This window comes from Megalops cyprinoides, chromosome 9 (assembly GCF_013368585.1).
Source record: "Megalops cyprinoides isolate fMegCyp1 chromosome 9, fMegCyp1.pri, whole genome shotgun sequence".
NCBI classification, from domain to species: Eukaryota; Metazoa; Chordata; class Actinopteri; order Elopiformes; family Megalopidae; genus Megalops; species Megalops cyprinoides.
Window position 1 is genome coordinate 13,718,699 of NC_050591.1, and position 24,380 is coordinate 13,743,078.

General features: G+C 48.1%; 1 protein-coding gene across 4 annotated transcripts in view; it reads left to right on the forward strand.

The window, feature by feature from the left end:
* The first annotated feature begins 749 nt into the window (after window positions 1-749).
* Window positions 750-24,380, forward strand: part of mark4 (microtubule affinity regulating kinase 4) — a 55,464-nt gene continuing 31,833 nt past the window's right edge. For all 4 annotated transcript variants that reach the window (XM_036537284.1, XM_036537285.1, XM_036537286.1 and 1 more), the window contains exons 1-3: window positions 750-1,375; window positions 16,684-16,881; window positions 17,685-17,738. In XM_036537284.1, the coding sequence (XP_036393177.1) occupies window positions 1,325-1,375; window positions 16,684-16,881; window positions 17,685-17,738 (303 nt within the window). In that variant the 5' untranslated portion in view covers window positions 750-1,324. The remainder of the gene's footprint in view (window positions 1,376-16,683; window positions 16,882-17,684; window positions 17,739-24,380) is intronic.

Consider the following 24,380-nt stretch of genomic DNA (forward strand, 5'->3'; position numbering starts at 1 on the left):
AGCAGCGGGTTAACTTTAAACCAGTAAGCTACTTAGCTAATTCCAAAATCAGTGAAAACATTGCAAATCTAATAACTGCTTGAAAAATTATAATTTGTTGTCACTGGATTACGTTTTTCTCATTTCCATCAAAGACACGTTTCATCTTCTCTGCTTTTAGGATGTGGAAAGCGTTTGATACCAACGAGGCGCGTTACCTGCAGTGGCTGAGTGATGCAGAACGGTTTGGCAGGATATAGCTAGTGCCAACTGTACGTGTGGCCGGCAGCAGTGCTGGTGCAGATGGATGAATGAAGGGATTGTCTCTTTAAGAAAATGGGGGATGGGTGTGTGAGAGCGTCCACTGCAGCCCTGCCTTTTCTTTCTCCTGACGTCCTTCCTTCTCCTAAGTGTCATACGATTTCGGGATGTAGATTTTTTTAACTGAACTGTTCAAATTCAGTCATTTTTGGGGGGTGGGGGACGGCTGTTTCTTAACCGATTAGCTTCCCCTTATGGGGGTGCGTTTCTGAAACGGGGATGTTTGTTTACCCCCAAACCAGAGCCTAGCTTCACAGGGTAGCAGAGCGTTAGCTTCGTTGTTGCTATAGCTAGTTAGCCTGTACAGTTCACATGTTTTCTTTTTTAGAACATAGGTATAAATCGATGTTTTTGTATTTATTTATTTATTTATTTTCCCGAAAACAAATGTAGCTATATCGACAAATATTTCCTCAACGTGGGTATTTTTTTCTGCGGGAGAGATTTATTTAATTCTTAGCGTAGCGTTAGCTTCTTTCGTTCACATTTATTGTTTTTATCCGTCAATTTTGCCTTTTCGTTTCCAGGCTAGCTAACTAGCTTGCTATCTTTTCAACACAAATTGAATTAAGGGTAGAGAGAAAGTGTTTTGGCCAATATTATCTCAGCTGACTAGCTATGATATGATAAACGGTGGTGAGATTTCTCTTGGTTGTTTTTTTATGCCAGAATGATGCGCACAGTCTTGATACTCGCGTTTATACAGTAGACTCTGGCCAAACATGAACGGATCTTAGTTGGCAATGCAATTTGTCTAATTTTGTCGCTGCTGCTGCTGCTGCCGTAGCTGTTTCATCGCTGAAAATGCGGATCGTCTGAGGATACCAGTCGCTGCTGCTACGGGCAGAGGATACGACTCTCCCACACCGATTCGCCGGCGGGATAAGGCATTGATTGCCTTGGAGCACTGGCTCGGCTGCGGAGCGGCCAATGTCGACTGTTATTTGCGGTGGAATTTAATCCTGTAAATATATATATAAACATAAATCATTTATAGCTCTAAAAGTAGGGACACTCAGGGACAATGTCTTCTCGCTCAGCACTACCGTCTGGGAACGAACGGAACTCGGACCACGTAAGTGAAATTACTTTACTGTGCAGATTATAAGTGTAATGTTACCTAATCATATCTATTCGACAGTGTAGGGGGGTGGCATGCAGGGGAGACAGTAGTTTAATTTTATAATTGTCATAAAACAACACATGACAAGGATGTTGTATTGGCTGTGATTGCGCTATGGATGCACTGCGGGTAAAATATGGGTAGCTGTGCACATAGCTACCTAGCTTGCTACATCTATTTTACGTTACTGTATGTAGCTAGCTGTGTTAACTCTGTATGTGCTCAAATGGGAACGAAGCTCGCTCGCTTCGTTTCATGACCGCAAGTAGTATGCACACAATCCAAAGGCTGTGTGTATTAAAAACCTGTGTTTTTTAAATGATGACATTTGCACATTTGTTGTAGCTAGCCGCTGCGTGCACAGATGGAGGGATAGCGCTTAATTATGGTAGCTACAGAAGCAAGCAAAACATGGTAGCAGGCTAGCTGTATGTATGTATTTTTTGTCTCACTGAGTATGTCTATTTAGTTACATTTCGGTCCATATTTGTTATATTGTTAAATGATACAAAACATTATCCAATGTTCGAGAAGTGGTTAGAGGGCATTTATTTGACTTTAGTGTTACCTTGCCTGCAAAATTCTGCTTTGTTGTTGGAACCGATTTCATTTTATGCAACGTCGAAAAACATCATATTTACCATACCAGCAACCGTAAAGTATTCAACGCTCTGTGTCATGTTATGGATGCGATGATAGATCCACCCATGACAGGATTCGAGAAGGTTGTGTTTTTGTGTAGGCCGTTTTCTCAAGGTTTAGTTGTTTTTCCTATTCCTCATCGGCAGTCTGTGATCAAATTTGACTTGAAACTGCAAAAAAGAAAAACGCCAATTTCAATTGCGTTGCTTTATTCCAGTAATCATTATACGAGCTGTGCTTACAGGCTAGTCGTTAGTACGCACAATGGTATTGTTTTTACAGTATTGTGTATGGTACGATTGAATGAATAGCCGAGTTGATTTAAAACAATTACTGAAAAAGCAAATACTAGAAAACATATCAATCAGTTCATTTAGCTATAATTGTTTGGACTTCTGCTGTCTAGGTATATTTTGATACGCAGTATTGATAATCTGGTACATTGTGATAGCCAAAAGTCGAATTAAAGGGAAAATGAACAGCCACTCCCATTTCGAACCAATTTTGTTATTATGGCCTAGGCTTGGTCCGGGACACGTGACAGTGCAACGGGAGACGTCTGCGTTTTGCAGTATTCGTGTAGCAACTCTGATTAAGATCATGGTCGGATGGTGAAATGGGTACTACGTTTAGCTAACACCGTGCGAAACATTTACGGGAGGGAGCTGGGCTTGGGAAGGCCCGTATGCGCTTCAAAGATGGCCTTTGGATGACAGTACTTATGGTCGCGTGGTGTTCTCTATCCCCGTCGCGCAGGGATTGTCAAAATGTAGAGCTTATCTGACGAGGGGGGCGTGGATGTAGGTCTTGAATGTGAGATGTTGCCCGTTTTCCGTTGTTTTTTTTTTTTTTTTGAGAACTGATACTAGCAGAGACCCCCGGGTAGTCTTTCGGTCGGTTTGCTCTGAAGTGGCCTTATCTACCTGACGTCGAAAGCGTAGGACCTGTTCCAGCGGAACGTTTTAACATACAAATAGGCTGTTCGCAGCAGACCAAATGAGACAGCCTGCGCAAGCTTTGGACAACAAGTCCATTAAACGCACTCTAAATGACGTTGTTTTTGGCTTGCTGATGCACAGAGCCTCGGGCGCTTTTAATCAGTTGGAGATGTTCTTGTTTTAATAGATGATTGACTCCTTTTTCATTCGTCACCACCCCACCTCCAGATATGTAATGGGTTTGTTTGTCCTTCTTTATCTTTGCCAGTGTGCTATATGTACTGTGTCAGTGTAACAAAGAATCAGTAGTATGTAGCTATTTAACAAATTTAATTCCTGGTGACAAGGTTTAATAGTTTATTCCCATATACAAAAGGTTGGGGTCCTCTGTAGGTTACAGCCATTCCCCAGAAAGTTATTTAACCCAGGGTTCTCTATTAAATGTCCATCTATGTAATGGCTGTATATGAAATGCAAGATATGCAAGCTTGGACCAGAGCACCTCTTCAGCAAAAAGATCAAGGCATGTAATCTAATTTGGGTTTTAAGGACCTGGAGTATGTCAGCCAGTACACAGAGCCCAGATGACACTATGTCCCAGAAAGGTAGAAAATGGTGTTCTTTGAGTGCGTATAAGTACAGAAATGTTCCATTCCTAATTACAACTGTTAACAAAGCAGAAAAGGGCAAGGGTGCGACGAGTCAACCAATGGACCCGCTGCGCTCCAAGAAATAAACAAGAAAGTGCTCACTATTCAGTAGTAGTAACTCTTTTTCTTAAACCAGATACAACACTATTAATTTAATGAGTACTCATGCATTGAAACTGTATTGTCAAGGATTTCCTGGGCCATGGTTTAGTATAAAGAAAATAAGAGGTTTAAAGCAATGCCCTGATAATTCTCTGTGGCCTCTTGTTTTCACTGAAAATGTCCTCTTGCTGCATTCACACCAGCGGCTGTTTTGTTGGGCCAGTGGTGCACAGAACCAAATCTTAATTTAACAATTCATCAGCACAAATGCACTTTTGGGCTGTTGAAAATTTCTCTCCTTTTACCAGTCACTTTCACCCCTGCGTGCTGAATGAATTGATGGTATAATATACGATAGTCAACACTGGTGAGCTACTGCATATTTCATTGCCTGTTACCCAATTCCCTGCAGATCGCATTGACATCCGTGTAATTAAAATGATATTAGGTGTATTGAATTTCTCGATCAAATTCTGTCCGACAGCCTGCGGATGCACAATAGCGAAATGGGTCAAACGGTAATGTATTGTATTGGGAGCTTGTGTCTACAAGGTCTGCAAGAATACAAGCTCCATATTTGACCTCAGTAGCTGCTTAAGTTGTGATTGAATTGTTTGACACAGAGTTCAAAAGCATACATAACCACAGAGCTTACTCCAGTTTCAAGACTTAAGAAGTCTGGGCTCCAGTTTTGTAAGGGTTTGTTGTGCTGCTTTCTGGAATTCATCCCAGACTGAAAAGGAGGGATCATGCCAGTGGGCCATCAACATGTAATCTACAGCATCTGATTAGTATTCAGTCACCTGTGACAATTGATCACCGACAGCTGGTGCATGCCCAGTGGGCAAAACGTCCAAAGTACCTCTGATCAGGGCTCGTCGTTTCGTAATCTGTTTCACAGTGATTTATAAAATGCATGTCAGCCTGTGTGTTCACACACAGATGCACGGAGAGCAACGCTCAGAAAACGGCCAGAGTATACAGCGGCAACCAGATTGTGACATTTGCATCACCATATCGATCGTGCACTGCTTGCTTTAACAAGCCCCCCCCCCCCCCTTTCCCCAAAACCAAATCAGAATCACTAGAAAAGGCCTCTTCCTCTTGCTAGTTCAGTTTTGTACTCCCTCTGGAATATCACCCCTGAGTATTGGGCAGGATCAGAGTCCTACCTCTTCTGGCCCCATCTTCTCCCAGAGTCCTTAATCCTGTGTAGCAGGTGCTGGCTGTCCTCTTCGCTCGACTGCTTAAAACACTGCGGCCCTTTTTTGTTTTTAATGTACTTCTGACATCAATTAGGCCTACTTTGTGTTTGAGGAAACGTGTCGTGTTGTATAACGCTGGCGGTAGCCTGATGAGAAAGAGGGTGAGAGCTTCGTGAATGAACACTCTAATTGGTGATGCATAAAAGGCCCGCTGTAGTTTATGGGCGCGATGGAAAGGTAAAGCGCTTCGGCCGACATGAAAACAAACCCCTTTCACCCAGGTGCAGGTTCAAATGGAACCGGAGCCAGAGTCCTTTAATGTGCTTTCAGCTGAACTCTGTCTCACAAGGGACACTCAAGAATCTTATTGGTAGAGAGTAGGTTAACAAACAGCCTATTGTGGTAGATGCCACGGCATATGTTTACAGAAGGATAACACTTTCTTAGTAATATACAGAATATAATATGTCATTCTCTGTCATGGATTTGTACTAAAAGCACTATATTTTTGATGATTTGGATAGAACAAAGGAATTGCGAATTGTAGACAAACCCATTGTAATCTGCAAGGTTTTAAGATTTTATTGCTGTCAGTGTAACCTCAAACAAGATTTCTTATTTGTGCCTTGTGTAATTTTTCAGATATTATTGATTGAAATTGCTGCGTCTGCCATTTCCTAGTTTCCTTGTTTTCTTCTTCTTCAGATATCTGATTTATACACGGTGCAGACACACTCTTGCTGTCATTTTTAATCCCTCATACACTCCCTAATTCTAGTGGCCTTTTGAATTTTGCTGAAGATGTCCGTGTATTGATTTTTCAAAATTCAAATATGTGATTGTTAAAAATTCAAAATGGCCTTCTCCCCTTATCCCTGATTTTGGTCTTTTTTGCATGGTATTCCCTGAAATTTATAGGGAGATCTCGTATACCATACTATAATATACTGTAGTATGCTACTGTATAATTATAATCCACTGTGAGGTGGGGTAGAGTGGTGCTATTCATTGCAACGCAGCAAATAACCTCACATCGCTTTAGCTCGACACTAAGATTCTGCCTCATTAATGTGTTGATCAGAAGTTGTGAGATCACACAGGAAGCCCGGGTAGGCAATAGAGTAGCAAATGAAACCAGCTTGGTTGATCAAATCTTTAAAAAGATAGAAACGTGACACTATGCCTCGGTGTGTATTTCAATAGTAGGCATGTCACGGTTAAGAAGATATGAGGGGGTTCGTGTCAAAATTGATCCGACACCACACATCCCGGAAATTGGAAACGTCTCCACAACGTTGTCGCATGACGCTATACAAAACATTTCCCCTGCTGTTGCAAAGGGAGTGTTTGGGAATGCCGCCACAGCAGGCCTCTGTAAATGAAGGTGGCTGCGCTTGCATGTCGACGCGAGTTCCGTTCATGACTGAAGTCACACGTACCGGTCACACAGTCGGAGCCCTTGCTTGTCCTATCTCCTGCATTGCACTTTGAGAAAACAAACCCTTTGAGAGTGTTTCATTGGCCATATCCAGCCAGTATAGGTCTTGTTTTTGTATGTGTCCCGTTTGCTCTGTGTTTACTTTGTCGGTTGGTTGGGTCACTGTGGGGACGTGCACTTGAAAATTTAACATGCATTTCGGTCCTGCTGTTGGACATACACAGCAAGGTCATTGATTGCTGTGCCGTAAACTGTTGGCGGTGTGGGAGTAGGCGGCCTGCTTTGCACCATAGACACCTGCGTGTGGACTGCTGCTGCTATGGCTTCGCCCAGCCTGTCAGTGGAAAGGGTAGCCCGTGGCCATGATCCCCGCGCCTGGGTTCCCGAATTGCACGTGCCCGTCCCATGATTCCTGGGTCCCCTCCTTCGCCTACCGGCACACGGGGCTGCCGTGTTCCCCAGCCTTGGCACGGAGCCTCTGCCGTCACCGGAAAGGCCGGATAGCGTGTCACCACACTGAGATCCCGCCAAGCAAAAGCGCACGGTTGTGTGTGTGTGTGTGTTGGGTTGAATCTGGTAACACAAACATAATAGGAAGTACGTGAAGTGAGGAGAACCCAGCCGCGGGATTATATAAACTGCCCTGTCTGGCTACAACATGAGCAGGGTGCAGGAATGTCAGAAGAGGCAAAGAGGGGGGAAAAAATCTGTAAATGCAATCTAGGACAGCTGATGGTGATTGAACAAATATCCCTGGTCTTACACAAGAGGATTTAGCCCTGCGTGGAGGAAGGACACGCAGGAAGGGAGGTCCAGTCAGACCAGCCCGGACTGGGGACTGCACCTTTCCCCCGAGTGCCACCTCGAGTTTGTCTCCGAACGGGAGGATCTGGAGGGGGATCAGTTGCAGTTATGTAATTTAGGTAGGATGGACTCGTCATCTTGGATTGGATTAACTGCAATCCATTTATGTGTCATGCCTTCAAAATCTCAGAATACGTAATCCATTCCGATGACGTGGCGAGGTTGGGGGGGGGGGGGGGTAACAGGGTCATCCTGCGGTCGCCATGTTTGTTGTCCTGAGACGGAGCTCGATTGACGTGCGCGTCCAAGATTAGGGGGGTGAATTGCAAAAGCGTTTCATATTCCCCTCCCGCTGAGCATCCCTTGTACTGTGATCCAGATTACCCAAACTAATCTGGAGGAGCAGAGTTCAGGTCTCATCATATCGGTTTGTATTGACAAGGTCTCAGTGAGCTGATGGGGGACAAGAGGGTAGCTTAGGCTGGTGGGCGTCATGGTTTACTTGTGTGTTCATGCGCCATTTACAGTGTGTAAAGGCTGGACTGATGAAATCCAACACACTCCCCAGTGGTCCACATTGCTGCCTGTATTTATATGCTGCCCAGCTACTACCTGTCTAACCCCTGACCTTTTGGTGGCTTTACTGGTAGTTAACCCTGGGTTTAGTATCACCCCCACTTTGCCTGTTGTCCTCGTGTAACCAACCATTCAGTTGCATCATCAGTCAGGTGACGCAGGTTTAACAGCCCCTAAAGCAGCACAAAGCAGTGCCAGTCAGACTTGAGGAAGAGAACAAAACGAGTTCACAGAAAAACATCAAAGCAGCGGGACTCATCTTTTTGCAGCTGGCCGTCTAAGGCCCCCTCAGAGTCAGGAGTGGCGTAGCCCAAAAGAACCCCCGGTCGGCAACCGCTTTAACCGCTGCTTCACACGCCGCGGAAGACTTCTGTTTCAAATAGATGAGCTGTGGTTTAGAATCAGTCGGCGGGCCAGTGAGAACGAGGGCGGTGCCAAATGCCGAGTTTACAGCAGTCGTGGTGAAAGACACCGTTGCCTCACGCCAACTGTCCAGGTACTTCAAGTGTGCTACACACAGCGGCAAAATAAAACCACCTCCACGGACTCTGGGAGGTCGGGTTACAATCCGGGTGATCAATGCGGTTACAGGTACAGGGTAACCAGCCAGTGGCCTGTTTAAATAGCCGAGGAGCGCTGTCGCTCCAAAAAGGTGCGAGGGCTGGAGCTGCAGCAGGAGCAGGTAGAAGAGCCCCTGCAGCCAGAGGGACTGAGACTGCGCGGTTGTGTCGCTGAGCACATCTGGGGACAGAGAAGTACCTGCACAGGCAGAGACGAGGCAGCCTACATAAGCAGCGGTGCAGACGTGCTGTTTGCAGTGAAGCCTTCACAGGCCGGAGGCTGAGCAACGCACTGGGGTGTGTGTGTAAGTGGGGTTGGTGTGTCAGACTCTGGCTTAGTGTTACATGTAAAACAAAACTATGATATTACCCAAAGGATTCCCTTTCCTCTCTCTTTCTTGCGCTGTATCATTGTCTTATTTTTAACAGTTTTCTCGAGGAGCCTCAGGGGCTAGCTACAACTTTAGCTTACCAGCTCGCAGAACCTTGATATTGGATGTTAATTGACAGAAATAGAAATTACTTACATGTACATTTAAAATTAAATTTAACATATTACATTCAAATGTATTTCATGATTATGTAAATGTATGTAAATTAGCATACATGTACATTTTGTACATTTATAATAAGCCAAGAATAAGATCAGCAACAAAAGGAAAGAGTCTTATGTAGCGTTCTGAAACAGCCTGCAATTTCCTCGTTCTCGTTTCCTTGTTTTTGAAAGGCTCGGCGCAGAGGCTCACTGAAAACCGAATCACAGATAGACCTGTTCCGACATGACAGATAGAATGGCAAGCCAATCAGATCACTGTCTGCAGGCTTTTAAGAAACCAGTGAAAAGGTGCAGCTCAAAAAACCATCTATCCCGCGCTGTATTCGACAGATTAGAAGGGTAATTTTATTCAAAAGCATCCTGGGAAAAAATAAAAAGATTTTTTTTTTTCTTTCAGTGCGATCCAGAAAGCCATTGGCTGCTTTCAGCTGTTACTCTTTGAGTAGTTTGAGCCAGTAGTGAGGGGACTTTACAATGAAAAGACCAAGGTGTGGCTCCTTGAAATGTCAGCCGTCTTTTCTTAGATGGTATCTCCTCGTAGAAATGTCCCCAGCTCCCGCAGACTGTCACTGTGTTTTTGTGACACACAAAACCCAGCAGCTGCGACGGACCATCTTAAAAACACGTGCACCCGAACCCCTCGACTTTGTAGTTAATGTGGTCAACTGTAAGGTGTACGCCTTTTGAGTGCTTCTGCAGACATGGTAATGCATTAGCTTAAGTTTATTACGAGCCTTGAAGCTTTATTCGAGCGCTAGATCTGCGCTGTAAACAGATTACGTTCATACAGGCCTCCATTCTTGCTGGTGCGCTCCCTGTTTGCACCGGGAGGCTAAATGGAATGGATTAAATTTGCAGCAGGAGGGGTCCTCCGCCGCTTTTGTGTCTTTTTCCACCCTTTGTGCGCGCGTGTTTGCGGAGACCCGCCGCGGTGATGTAACCACGACGGTAAATAGATTCCGATTTCAAGGTATGAGCGTCCTGCTCTATGTATCCTGTGCGACAGGGAGGGCGTGGAAGGGGCACACTTCCTGCCGCGGCTGAGATCTACAGTGCTGCGTGTGGGATCTGTCGGGGAGAGGCCTTTGAGCCGGCTGTGTTTGAATCTGCGTCCTCCCCTCCTCCTCCTCCTCCTCCTCCTCCTCCCCGCGCAAACTCACAGCAGGGAACGGCGGCATCTAGCATCACCGACGTGAGTGACGGGTGAGGCCGTCGACAGCGCGCTGGAGGGTGTGTGTTTAGAACACGCCAGAAGATGAAACGGTGAGAACAGGGAGAACTCAAATGTTCTTATAACATCGAGGGAAAATAAAAAAGCGCCCCTCCATTCAGCGGGTGCTTCTTTCTTTTTCATGTGTCCAAAGTTTGGATCACTGGCTCTGCTCTGGGTGCAGTTTCCTCGCATAAGATGCCAGGATCTGTTTCACCAACCCGGTTGTAGTTTCTCAACAGCGTGGTGGATCACACTGATGCAACCCAAAAGAAGAGCTTTGAGGAGAGGAAGTGGGGTGTCTGTATCAAAATCCTCCTCCATAGGCCTGGCCCGGGCTGAAATGTCCAATTTTTTTGTCAGGTTTCTGTGTCAGTGCTGTAAAATGCTCTCTTCATATCGGTAGCGTCCCTGCCCTCTCAGTGCAGTGGCTGGGCCAGGCGAAGCCTGAATCCTGATGGGAAGAACCAGAGGCTCGTGATGGAGGAGTGAAATATTAGCAATCGGTTAGTGGGAAAAATGAGTAGCCTCAGGTTCTCCCCACTGTTTTTCAACCTAGTCTGTGACCAGAAGGAGCGTGTTTTGTTGAATTTTTTTTTTTTGTTTTGGACAATAAGGACGTCTCCATAATTACATCGCTTGCTCAGTTGGCTCGTTCAGGAAATTACTCAGTTTTTTTATGAGAAGGTGACATGTGGAGAGAAACATGTCATATTCGTCAGTGCAGGAAATTAAATGAATAAATTGCAGTGTCGTGCGCTGATAGGCTTCATTGCCAAGATCGCACCTAGCTGGCTTCACTGGGCTTTGTCTCTGGGAGAGTGGGAGGAATGGAGGTTTGGGGCGTATGTGTGTGTGTGTGTTTGTGTGTGTGTACATTTTTGTCTTTACTCACCAGTAATGAGCCGATATGTTGGGGCACTGGTTCGATTTGGGCTAGGCTTAAAGACACAGTGGAAGGGGTATCGCTGTCAACCCCAGCCAGTCGAGCTCAACGCCATTGACGCACACAGGGAGAGGAAGTCAGCCGGCCGGGAGGGGGTTGTGTAATCTGCTTCCTCTCTGCGAGGCTCCTGGGCAGGGCGAGTGAGGCAGGGTGGTGCAACCCTGACCCCCCGCCACGCAGGATGTGTCCCGGAAGGAAGGCTCATTGTTTCTGGGCAGAGATGGGACCCAAAATGTCATGTGAACAGAGGGCACACACACACACACACACACACACACACACACACACATATCAACAACTGTCTCATACACTCACACACACACGCACACAGACACCCATTTCAGCTTTCACATAGAGCTGACGTCATTTTCGCCATTGACTGAAGCCTTGTTTTTGAGCTTTGAACACAATGTGTCCAGGGCTGGGTTGTACAGTTGTGGTAGCTTTTTTTGGGGATGGGTGGGGGTGGTCCTGATTTGATCTCGCTGGCGTGGTCTTTTTTTGACAACCTCTAATGGTCAGACCACAAAGAACACAGCCCTGATCCTTTGGAGGTCTGCCACTGTCTGAAGATAGCTTCCACGGCGGGTGGCAACAGCAGTGACCCGGGTCATGGCTGTTGCTGTGAATGTTTATTTGTGCATTTCTATGGCATCGTTTTTGCACGTAAACAGCGTCTTGTGGCGAGATGCTTCGCCGAGAGTGCCCTTTCTGCATGGTTAATTCGATTGCATCCTGCTTAGACACTGTAGCAGCCGCCGATATCGCTATAGAGAGGTGTGAAAACGTGTTATGTGTGAGATGGGGTGGTGGGGGTGGGGGGGCAGGGTGTAGGAGGAAGAGAGAGAAATTGTTGGTTATTTCCATTTCCCTGTCCTTCTGTCTTACATCCTGTTGTTGAACTGTCTCTGTGCCTCCCGGTTCCTCGGCCAGCCTGGGTCTGGACGCCCAGTTTTTTTTTTTGTCACCGTTGAGTTGTCATAGCAGCGGTCTCCGCTCACTCGTCCGTCACGAGCTCTTTAGCCCCACCCACAGGGCCTCTGCGCACGTCACGTAACCGGCAATGTTTGGCAATGGCGACAGAAAGCGGTGAAAGGCTCCACAATGCCAACTGTGACACACATAAAGCAATCGCTCAACAAAACTCGGCGCCGTTGGAGAAAACAAAGAAAGAGACCTCATCTCTCATCGGCTGGCACACACCGTGACTGAGCCACATTGCACGGTAGCCGAAAACTGGGCCACATGGTAGCTTTACGCAGGTCCACCACACCACTTGTGAATGCCTTAGCAACACCCATGAACCCATAAATTACCTATTGATGGACAGACAAAAGAATTTGATATGCGGTACAGTAAAATACAGCACAGTACACAGTTTCACATGCACAGAAGCAGCATTCTATAATACATGAGCCAAGCTGCAGTCCTGATTCATTCTGCTGGACACAACAGAATTTTGAATAGAGAGAGAATAAATTATGTTGCTTTTTGTTGTGCTTTTTTGTCCCGATGATAAACTAAACACAATGGAATCTGGGATGTTTGCATGGAAATATAGTTGCTTTGCCTGAGGGGAACACCAAGTGTCCTAAAATGGTTTCTCCAGAAGAGTAGAAATAGCATTTCCATGGCCGTAAGCAGTGCTCTCTGGGGTGGTAACAATGACGTCTAAATTAACTAGACTGACAGCGTCGTGTTGGTTCAGCCCTGTTCACTGTCTGCTACTGCACCAGCAGAACGTCTTGGGCCCTAAAAGAGGTCTCGTCCATAGGCTGCTGTTGGAAAACTGCAAGCTTTTACACTGTAAATAGGAGTGGAATTATAATCTTGTAGGTGTCCTGTCAAAGATTATGAAAACAAGAATCTGTTCATTTTTATAATGGCATTATGATCAAGAATGTTCCCTTGATGAGTCACTGTAGTGTGATTGGTCAGATGTTAACACAAATACGTCTCTGATTGGTTTACACACCTGACTACTGGGCTCATTGTTTGTTAGTGTTTCCAGGCTGACAAATTCAAATTTGTCCTTGAAAATTGTAGGGATTTCTCTTATTAGATGAGATAGCTAGCTATTTATTAGCTATATAGCTAGTTGGTTATATAATTAGCTGACTACATGTCTACATGACTAGCCTGCAAGGTAGTGATACTATATGTCTAGCTAGCTAAAAATCTTGCTGGTTATTTACCTATGTACCACAGACCATTACGATATTGCAAAAATGTACAATGCATAAGAACAAGATGTACAGAACCCAGGATTAGAACAACAAAAGCACTGAAATATTTCCGTGTCAGAATTTGAAAGCTTGTTCAGATAGGTTCAGCCTCAGGCCACTTTTACAACCATCTATTGATTTTGCATTTGACATGATTTGAATAGACACAGATTTCCTGTAATCAGCAGCTCTGGCTGTGGTAAAGCTATGAGGAATGTCTTGGTGAGAGAATGCTAACAGTAGCAGAAACACTCATTTAAAAAATTACCTGGTCCTTCGTAATCATGTGCTATGCCTGAAAGCCTTTTGTATCCATTTTGGGAAACTGCCAAATAATGTTACCTCTGATCTTGCCTCTGTTCTGTTCAGAAGCACACCTGATAAAGCTTTCTGTTGACGCGTACTCACCTCTGCTGTTTGCTGCTTTATGGAATTTAGAACATTTTGATGTTTTATTTCAACAAGCATGTTTTTTCAGTGTGGAACACTATGTGGTTTAACACCAATGAACTGACTTAATAAAATATATACATATATACATAATTATAATAAAATAAAATTTCATACCTACTCAAAATGACAGTATTAGTTTTTAATAAGGGGCCAACTAATGTTTGGATCTAGATTATTTTTTTTTCATTTAGATTTATTTAAGTTTGTTTGTATTCTATTTTATCTACTAAACATTTAGCCTATTTGACTGCAGGATGCATGTTAGTGTTGAAGGAGTGGAGGGGGCTTTTCACAGGTTTTTTTCAGGGCTGTGGTGACAGAATTATGACGAAAAACTGCACTAAAATGTCAAAAAAAGCAGAGTGATTGTGTCACTGGGAGTGGCACTAAGAGAGGGTTAAAATTAGACAGCATTCATGACATGCTTTATGTTACGGCAAACTGGAAAAGCATATTAGAGTGACTACAAGCAGATGTAATCTATTCCCCTTCCGACTAGTAATAACCTCCCACTTGGGCCACTTTGCTCTGTGGTGAACTTTCCTGTGACAGCAAACAAGATCAAAGGGAAAATCTGAAAGGCAGGGCCTCCTTTGTCACACATCTTCACCAAAAATGTTGGCGCCAGGTTGCCGCTAGACCTGGCTTCTGTTTCTTGAAGCTCAGGCATCAGCACTGGCCTGAGAAGCTCTGAAGTTGATGGAAACGGAAATGTTGCATTTAGTAAATTAGTATTGTTGCATTTATTGTGCCAAGTCACTTTCTCATCGTTCTCCTGTGGTAGCAGTATATTAGGGAGAGTTTCCCTTCGCCCCTGCGAACCCCCTCCCCCAATGCTTCTCACCCGTCAGCAAAGATGCCCCCTCATCAATCGACTCCCCCCCCCCTTCCCAAATAAATCGGCATGGCAGTCAGACTGAGAGAGCTGGGGAGAGAATCGATAGGCTCTCCTTGAAAAGGAAAAACAGGCTGGGAGGGAGGGTTGGGGGGGGATTTGTGAAGCACAGATTGGAAGGCTGGTCTATAGGAGAACAATACAGGGAGGGGGGGTGTGAATTGATTCGAGGAGGGTGGGGTGGCTTGGGGTAGGTGAGGGGGGCGGGCAGAGGCCCTGTCGATTGGGTCTCTTCACAATGGGAAGCAGAGAGGCGTGGGGAGGGGCGCAATGGCCAATCCTGTCTCTCCCAGAGGGATTGGGGGGGAACAGAAACGGCATCGGAACAGGTGGATGAGAGGAGTGACAAAACTGAGACCGCAGAGCGGAAGGCGGGTGGGAGGGATGGAAGGCGGGGGAGGGGGGGGAGAAAGCAGTGATGCAATCCCAAGTGCTGCCCTGTGCTTTATGATGCTCAGGACCTTTCTCTGTGTATGTGTGTGTGCGTGTGTGTATGTGTGTGTGTATATGTCGGAGGTACAGGCCGTGTGCTGTTTATGCCTGACAGTGTGTTGGTCAGTTTTATAGAAATACTGGAGATGACATCACCCCATAAACACAGACACACAGAAGCGCGCGCACACGCACGCACACGCATGTGTGGCGGAGGTCTGAGAGGGGGCCTTCTGCTGGCAAGGCCGCACTGAGGCCTGCACACTGCCCCAGGCCTCATCGTGGCAACAACTGCTGTGCCTTCATCTGCTCCTTTAGCCCCCCCCTTTCTCTTTCAGTCACTCTTTCTCTCTCCATTTCTCTTCCCGTTTCCCTCAGTCTCTTTTTTTCACTCTCTCCCTTTTCTTCTTTTATTCTGTCTTCCTCTCTATTTTTTCCTCTCTCTTACCCTCACCATTTTTCTTTTTCTCCCTTTCTTCCTCTTCCTCTCCCTCCCTCTGTTTCCTCCCTCTCTCATTTTGTCTCCCTCTTTTTCTCTCGCTTGCGCTCCATCGCCATTCCTCCTCTTCTCCCTTCCCTCTCTCTTTCTGTCTCCCTCTCCTTCTCTCTTTCTGCCTCACTCCTGTTTTCTTCTCTCACTTTGACACTCTTCCCCCCTCATATCTGGGCCATACAGCTCCCGGGCCCGCAGTCAGCACCCAGCTGAAACGCCGCATTGTGGAATCCCACTCCCATAAGGAGCGATTGTCTTCGGCATAACCCTCGAGGTACACTGACTCTGCGTCACGACCTGTGGGAATTTCCTCAACCATGCCCGCATTGTGCGCTTCGGACAGTGCGACTGCAGTCAAACGCTAATTAAATAAGCGCGAGGAATCGGGGCCGTTGATCAAGCGCGATGACAGGGCGCGGGCTCCAGACGCAGATCTCGGACTCATCTGAGCATGTTTGCGCAGTACGGCCACAGTCTGACTTGTCAGCGAAGCCCGTGTTTCCAGTCCTGAAAAAGAAAAAAAAAAAAAAAGCAGGAATGCTGTGATGTCATTTCACATTCGCGTGCCAGAGCGGCGGGCGCTACGGCGGGAGCGAGTACCGGGAAAGACGGGGCTCGGAGATGCCGTGAGAGGAGCCGGCCCCTTGTTTATCCTCCGCCCGCGTCCCACAATGCCAGCGGTGTGAGGTTTACAGAGATTAGCGGCCTTTACAGGACGCGAACGCCGTCAGTGGGCCATACGCGGCAGCTCCTGGGCTACGCTAAGTGCGAGCTCTTCGTAATCCTGTCAGGCAGCATTTTCCAGCCCCGCCGTCCTCTGTCTCATTCCAATCAATCGGTTATTCCATTACACAGTCCTCTGCAAACGGAACTGTGTCCTTTTAGCTGTGTGGACGTTTCTGTTTCTGTTTACGTGTCCGGTCCACTCGTCTAGGTGTTAGCAGCTGCAGTGTAATGTTTTGCTGTGTTTTCTCTGCAGCATTTTTTTCTTGTTTATGCGATTAGCACATTGCCACATGTGTATTTATGCCACATATGCATTGTGCATATTAATATGATCGGGTACCCTTGGGGGTCAAAGTGCTGTTTGTGCATTGGCTCACGCTCCGCCCCCATGTCTCCTCTCTCTTCCCAGCATGCCTCTCTCACAGGCAGCCGCTCAGAGAAGGGCTCGGGCTGGTCGAGCCGCTCGCTGGGGGCGCGCTGCCGGAACTCCATCGCCTCCTGCACGGACGAGACGCCGCACATCGGCAACTACCGGCTGCTGAAGACCATCGGCAAGGGCAACTTCGCCAAGGTCAAGCTGGCACGCCACATCCTGACGGGCAGGGAGGTGAGCACTGGGATGGGGAGCGAAACAGGGGTGGCGGGGTTGGGGGGTGGGGAGATTGGTGGCTGCTGGGGTTTAGCAGCAGGAAAGGACTGGGTCTGTGGTGGGTAAGAGTGAGATAGGGGTTAAGGTGTGACATTGGGGTTCTGGTGGGTAAGAGTGAGATGGGGTTAAGGTGTGACACTGGGGTTCTGGTGGGTAAGAGTGAGAGGGAGTTAAGGGGTGACATTGGGGTTCTGGTGGGTAAGAGTGAGATGGGGTTAAGGTGTGACACTGGGGTTCTGGTGGGTAAGAGTGAGATAGGGGTTAAGGGGTGACATTGGGGTTGTTGAGCGATGTTAGAAGATATGGGGGTAAGGCTGAGGTGAGGCTTTGGGTGGATGCTGATGCTCAGGTATAGTGAGAGGCAGGGAAGTGGCTATGCTTGTGGAAGTACAACATGCAAAGCTGACTGAGGCCAGGATAGGACTGGGCGTGTATGGGCTGATGGGATAGACAGGCAGACAGGGCCTCCGTTGGAGAATGGAGGCAAGGCTCTATATTTAGGTAAAATTTAGATTACTGCACTGACACCTCCTCCACATTAAATTTGTGTGTGTGTGTGTGTTTCTATAACTTGTTTTACATTTATGAGGTTTTTGTTGCCTTGTGGAAGTATAAAAATATATATTACATTATATTTTATTATATTACATTATATTATATTATATTATGTTGTGTTATATTGTGTTATGTCATATATGGATTTGATGTTAGCCTGTTCAGTGTCTGCACAGTGTCTTACCCGAATTAAATTTCTATTTTAGGTTGCAATAAAAATAATTGACAAAACCCAGCTGAATCCGACCAGCCTACAGAAGGTGAGTCCTCGCTTTTGTGTTTCAGCTGTGATGGAGTCCAGACGACCATGTCTCACACCAATAAATCCTCCATTTAACTGTAGTGTAACCACAATGCTGTCTCTGCCTAACTTTGGGTCTGAGCATACATTTAAACATATTTTTTCCATTCTGTTTCGACAATTTTCATTCATGTGAATGACGACTAGATTAGGTGAGGGTCACTTGTGTTTTCACTTGTCCGTTTGTTTGGTTTTAACTAGTGTTCAGAAAGGGGACAGAGGCGAGAGAGCACACAAGTCAGCAGACCGCTGCATCCGCCATCTTGCCTCAGATTAGGGACACAAGCTCGTCTGAAGAGCTTTGTTTGTTTCGCAACTGGCTGAATCATGCTGACGTCTGTGGCAGCGATGCTGCTGATAACTTCTGCAAGGAACCAGAAAGCCCAGTCAACACGGAATAGTTAATGGCTCACTTGGAAGCGGGGCCCTTGTGCTGTGTTGGAGGATTCACAATCAATGAAACGTTACGGTACAATGGCTGTCTGCGGAAACTTTGAGCTCTGAGCCGTGACCGGGAGGCCTTGTGCCTGTGCTGCTCCGCTCGGGTTGCTTGGTGTCCACTGCCACTGCGGTTGGTCAGCCCGGGAGGCTCATTATTGCCATCACCATTGTCCACAGCGCGCCTTCAGAGTATTTTGTTTTTTAAAATGCTCTTTTAGTATTGCAGTGTGGAGTTCAGCAAAGCAGTCCGTTCAGCTTCTAATAAGTCAGTTCACATGAAACCCTCTGCATTTAAGAGACGGCTTGGTGTGATGTTGCGAGTGCCATCATTTGCACCGGTATGATTGAATTCAGCCTCAAGTTAACCCAAAAGTGTTCGGTTTCTTCAGAGTATGTTCTGAAGCAGCGTGTTTCCTTGGTGCACAAGACAGGGTTGCTGACTAGTTATATTTTCTTTGGCCTTCTTTGGTGAACTAGTGAGGAGGAATGGAGTGTAATGTTCATTTAATGAGGTTAAACATTAAATTTTACCGCTCAAAGAGAGTTTAGGTCCTCATAAAAGGCTTGTATAAATGAGTTTTAATGTGTCCCATTGAAAATGAATTTTGTCCTTAGTCCAGTGCGCCCTTTTCATTGCTTTTCATTGCGTTCCCCCGTTCCTCCCATCCAGACTTTGCTCTGATTGAGCTCTAACCATTCAGTTGTACCTGTGTTAGAGCACCCTTGGCCACATTCAGGTAGGTCTGGGGTCAGTGGATACGTCTCAGAAGAGCCGTCTCATTTACAGCCTAACCCGAGCATGTTGGCATGCGCTGTAAGATGGAACAGCAGTGAGCTGAGCCGTGCTGAGCCCGTATCAGGGCCCGCCGGACGGGGCTTGCTTGGTTTTTCATTGCAGCGCCTGGGTTGTAATACGCTGCAGAAATTTGAACTGAATCAGAGACATAACTGAAATTCCTCAACAGTTCATTTCACAAATTGGGCTAACATGCTGCTAAACGTTCACAAGCTAGCTTTCCTATTAGAGTGATGCAGTTTGTAAGCACAGAGCTACGTTTTATTTCTGTCATAAATGTGAACTTATCGTAGTTAGCCGTAGCTGTAGCGGTCACAGATCTGCATTAGTGTAGGAGACGGTAATGAGTGACCGGTGGGAACACAGGGCGGTTTGGATGTCTTTAGGTAACTTGCTAGCTACATTTCACAGGATGTTGACCAAACAACCTGCTACTAGTTTCTTCTTCCATATGGCTTAAAAAGGGTTTGGCTGAAGGTTGTAGCTGGAGCGCTCACAGTAGGCCTCCAGCTGCAGGCATTTTCATGCATTTTTATGCATTTTCATTCATTCGTGTTTAGATTTCCTCCCTAACCCTAAATGGGCTTGTTTCGCCACGTTTGCATCATCTCGATCTGGTTTCGGCACAACAACAACTCTTACAGGAACTGTGTACGCAACAACCTGTGGCTTTGTCAGCATGCGGGACAGGAACACAAAGTCCACCCCGTAGCCATACGCCGTCGTGCGGCTCTGCTGCCGGGCACCACAGCCGCCGTGGTTCTCTAACCCCGCCCCTTCACGCGCCCGTGACCAACGCCAGACAGGTCGCGTGGCCAAAAGTTTCCCGGCCGGTTCCCCAATCGACTTGACCAAAGATCCGTCTGTAGCAGGGCCAGCAGGTCTGCTTCCAGCAGCCGAAAAAGGCCCTTTTCACGCAGCCGGCCAGCAAGTACGGGCTTGTGGCGGGAAGCTTTCACACGCACAACATTCCCTTTTAATATTCGCGCAGTATGTGGTGTGAGGCCGTGCCCACGCTGGCTTTTTTTTCCCCCCTCTTTCTCCCTGCGATACGAGCAGGCGTGGCTCTTGTGTAAGCCGGGTGCGACATTCGCTCCCCCGGTGTGAGAATTACTAAGAATGACATCATGCTCTCAGAGTCCTCACACCTCCCCGCTTTATACTCGGGGTCTGGCGAGCGGGGAGCCCGGCGTTCGGGACCGAGGTGCACTTTTGAAACTCTTTCTCAGCGAAGATGTAGAAATCGTGTGGTTGTATTGATCCCTCTCCCTGCTCTGTCATTAGTGGAGGGGAGGGGGGGGGGGCGGGTGTAGGGGTGTGCTGTGATCCCCTGCAGAGAAGCAGCGGGCGCATACTGCAGTGGTAGATGCAGAGGTACAGCGGGCCGATTGTCCTGTCAGCACTATTCCCCTGTCCAGGACACACCAGGTGACTCCCTCTCTCTCTCCTTCTCGCTCTCTCTCTCTCCCCCTTTCTCTCTCGTTCTCTCTCTCTCTCTCTCTGCGTTCGCTCGTCGCCCCCTTCTCAGACACCCGCAGCTGCGGTGCATTCACAGCCTGCAGAGGCTTCTCTCTGCGGGCCCGCCCCTCTTCTGTCCCGTCATCTCCCCCCGTCTCACCCTCCGCACCTCATCCAGGGGGGATAGTCTCATGCGGACACAGGCGTCCAGACCTTAGATTTGCAAAACCTGCATCCGCGGCATAATGCATCACACTGCAAAGGAAAGGAGCCGGAGGCGCATAAGGGAAACTCTAAGTTCTGAGAGCTTCGAAGGGCATTGGGATCACAGTGCGCATCCATGTTCCTACCCGTTTAATCACACAGATCCCTGCCCACCCCCCCCCCCAAGCGCTTAGGCAAACGGCTTAAACCGGTCAGCGTATCTGCAGAGCAACTGTCTGGTCTCACAGCGGAGCGCTTGACCCCGCCAGACGTCGGTGCGATTGGTCCACGTGCGCGGCAGGGGCGGGGATGGGTTTGGGTAATCTCGGGTGGGTGATAGTCTTAATCCAGCGGGCCGGTGATGCGCCATGTTGCCCGACGCCCGCCATCTTCTTTCACTTTCGCCTTTTAATCCCATTATGCCATTACGGGAGCCCTGTGAGCGGATGCCGCGCGTTCCCTGCGGCTGCACCCCGGCAGTGCAGCAGTGCCCCCTCCCAGCGCTCTGCTGGTGTCATCCTGTGCCCCCTCCCCCGGGTGTTAGGAATAAGACGGGGGGCCACCTTTGTTATTGTAACTGCGTCACGCCCGTAGCATCACAGGAAGAGGCAGTGGGAATGTTCTGGGCCACACTGGCCCCCTTCTAACAGTGATGCCACTCGGCCGCTGCGTCAACAACGAAAATGTTTGGGATTCAGCCAGGCTTTGGAGTGGGGGGAGGTTTATATGTCCCTCATTCAAGCCTCTGTGACGAGGGCCAGCATTCCAGACAGGCAAACAATGGGGACGACTAACCAGGAGGGGAGGGGTTTTGGGGTGGGTGGGGGGGCCTCCAGGGGCCTGCTGCGGTGAAGCAGGGATCCTGAGAAAGGGAGCGGTCATGTGACAGGGCAAAACCAAAGAGCCAAGACAGGGGAGAGGCATGAGGGAGAGAGAGTGAATGTGTGTGTCTGTGTGTGTTCACACAAGGGCGAAGGGTGGGGGTGGGGGTGGGGGGGAGCACTTCATAAAGGGGACGGGTGTTCTTCAAACAGACATGAAGAAAGAGAGAGGGTGGGTAGGGGTGGGCGGCAGTCAGTGGGGGTGGCCCTTTCCCACACAGTTATTCTCTTAAAGCAGGTTGGGGGGGCTGTGAACTACTCTCTGCTTGAGGCTGAATGAACTTCTTGAGGCAGAGGAGGAGTTGGTTCTGTTATGTTAACCCAGGAGCCCAGAGCAAGGTAGGCCAGGAACGGAAAGAACCACATTCAGGGTCGGCGTGTCCCTGAGACTTGGATCAATCCACCCACTGTGCAAAGGACTAGAAGAGATTTAGCCGCACAGTGTTTAAATGGCACCTGAGCCACTCCTGTCCCACTCACCGACGTGCCAAAGGGGTCGCCGGTCACATGGCCCAGGTCCTACAGCCGGTTCACTGAGCGGAACATTTTCCCGTTCCCCACGGACGCCCGGCGTTGGGGACGCGTGACACACGACACACACGATCTGTGTGGCTTATCACTAGCGGTGTAAACGTTCAGAGAGCCCGTGCTATGTACGCGTCGTGCCCGCGTCTCCCCGGTGAAAGCCATAACCGGAAAGCGATGTAGCACCAACGCTGAAATTTTCCCCCTCGTTAATAAAGGAGCACGGGGCTGGCAGACGAGCCGGCTGGCGGGCGGAGCAGGCTCTGTCGCTGGGACGCCCCGTCGGATCGCCCCCGGAACCCGGCGAGACCGTGTGGGCGCTCCGCGTGGGGCGTGGGCCGCCAGGACGGAGGCGGGTTTCGGGGGGGCCCGGCGGGGGACCTTCAAATCCCCGACCGCCCCCTCCCCCCACCATACCGATCCCCTCTAACCCGGGCTTTTAGCTGCCCCCGCTGGGGCCATCTGTTTGGGCCGCGCCCCTGGAGCGGAGCACTCGTGCGCACCCCCTGCAGAACCCTCCAGATGCTCCCTGTTTTCTCCCGAGCTGCTGGCTCCGGCTCTTTCCCGTTTCGCTGTCATCGCCACTCGGCAGCGACCGTTATCGCTCCAAGTTTACTGTGCGCCGTTTAGATCCCTCGGATCTCTCTCGGCACATGCCTGTCCCTCCTGACAGGCCCAGAGAGGACACTGTGGAAGGCCCATTACATCCTCCAACATGTTTGTTAAAGGGACCACGTTTGAAAATACCTTTATAGTTTCAGCATCCAGATGGTCAGTCTTTAAAAGGAGAGTGCAAACCCAGGGAGAGTGTTCTGTTGGACTTACGAAGTATTTATTTATCCGTTATTAATTATTATTATTAGTCCTGGCAGTGCTGAAAAATGAAACGGCCAGATACTGGGTTTCTGCCTGATACATCCAACCAAACCCTCTTCCTGCCTTTATTTTTGTGATGACTATTGGCTTCTTACTAAAGAGCTGCATTTCAAATAAGTGTGAAATTAGTGTGCGGATAAGATAAATGTGTGAAGCGGTAACTAAAGGGAACTGTAGGTGCCCTTGACAGCCCTTTAACACTGTGAATTTTTAATGATCGTGTTAGAGCGCGGTGTGGTGCAACAGAAGCGTGCTCCTATCAGAGTGGCTGGGAGATGGAACGAGAGCGCGGTTGCGTCTGCGGTCAAAGGTCGCAGAGGAAGCGCGGCAATCAGCTGAATGCCGGCTGCCTTGCGAATGGGGAATAGTCATTTTCCTGGCCCCTGGGGTATTGGGTGCACAGGCTCATCAGTTCGTTAGTATGGGGGGTGGCCACGGAGGGGAGATGGTTATTCTGGTAGATTGGCTCCGTGAGTTAGCCTGGCCCCTTTCTTGCCCCCCCCCAGCTTCATCATCGGTCTCGGAGCCTGACCCTGCCCCACCCCTTCCCAGCTCCTCTCCACCTTCGGCGCACATGCTCAGTACGCTCCACGGGCTCCCTTGCGTGCCATCTCAGGGGCCGCATTTAAGCGAGGGGGAAGCTTAATGATGCTCAGAAGAGCGAACATGAGTCACCCGCGTATAAGGGAATCGTGCTCCGGCTGTTCCCGGGAGCTGGAAAAGCTCATTCACCGTGCCCGTGGATCCTCCGGCCAGGTCGACCCGCATGTACGCGGCGCATCCCTTCGGCCTTCTCCGCGGAGGCGGTCAAATGAATCAGGGTCCTCATTCGCTGCTCCGTTGGGTTCGGTAGATTTAAACCGGGCCCTGTGAGCCTGAACTCTCGAGGTTTGTGCATCATGTAGCCAGATGATGAGAGTGAGAGAACTGCTCTTAAAGCGTGGTCACTGAATGGCAAACTTAGGAAAATATACGTGCTGAAGCGTATGTGTGTAAATATGAAAAATCCAAGAGGCTTACTTCTATATTGACATTCAAAAAAATGTTTTTGGTGGGAAGCTTTAATCAGTTTCTGTGGTGCTCAAATGTCGGGTACAGGAAGGATATATGAAATGTTTTTTTTTTACCTGAGGTCAGGTTGAGCACACAGTGCGGCTAAGCATGATGTCTTCTTGAAGCAGTTTTAGGCTTTTTGGATTGAGGTTTCTCCGTTTTTTATGTTTCATAATATTGTGAAAATATTTGCAGTTGGGCAGTCACTATTGATTATTTTTATCATTGTAAGCATTTGCACAGCTTATAGATTGACACATTACTTTGCGTTACACATTACAGTAGGCATCTAGCCATTTTACCAGAGCGATTCAGAGATTTGGAATCGTGTGTGTTTGAAAACACAAATTGTTTTGGCTTCAGCCAA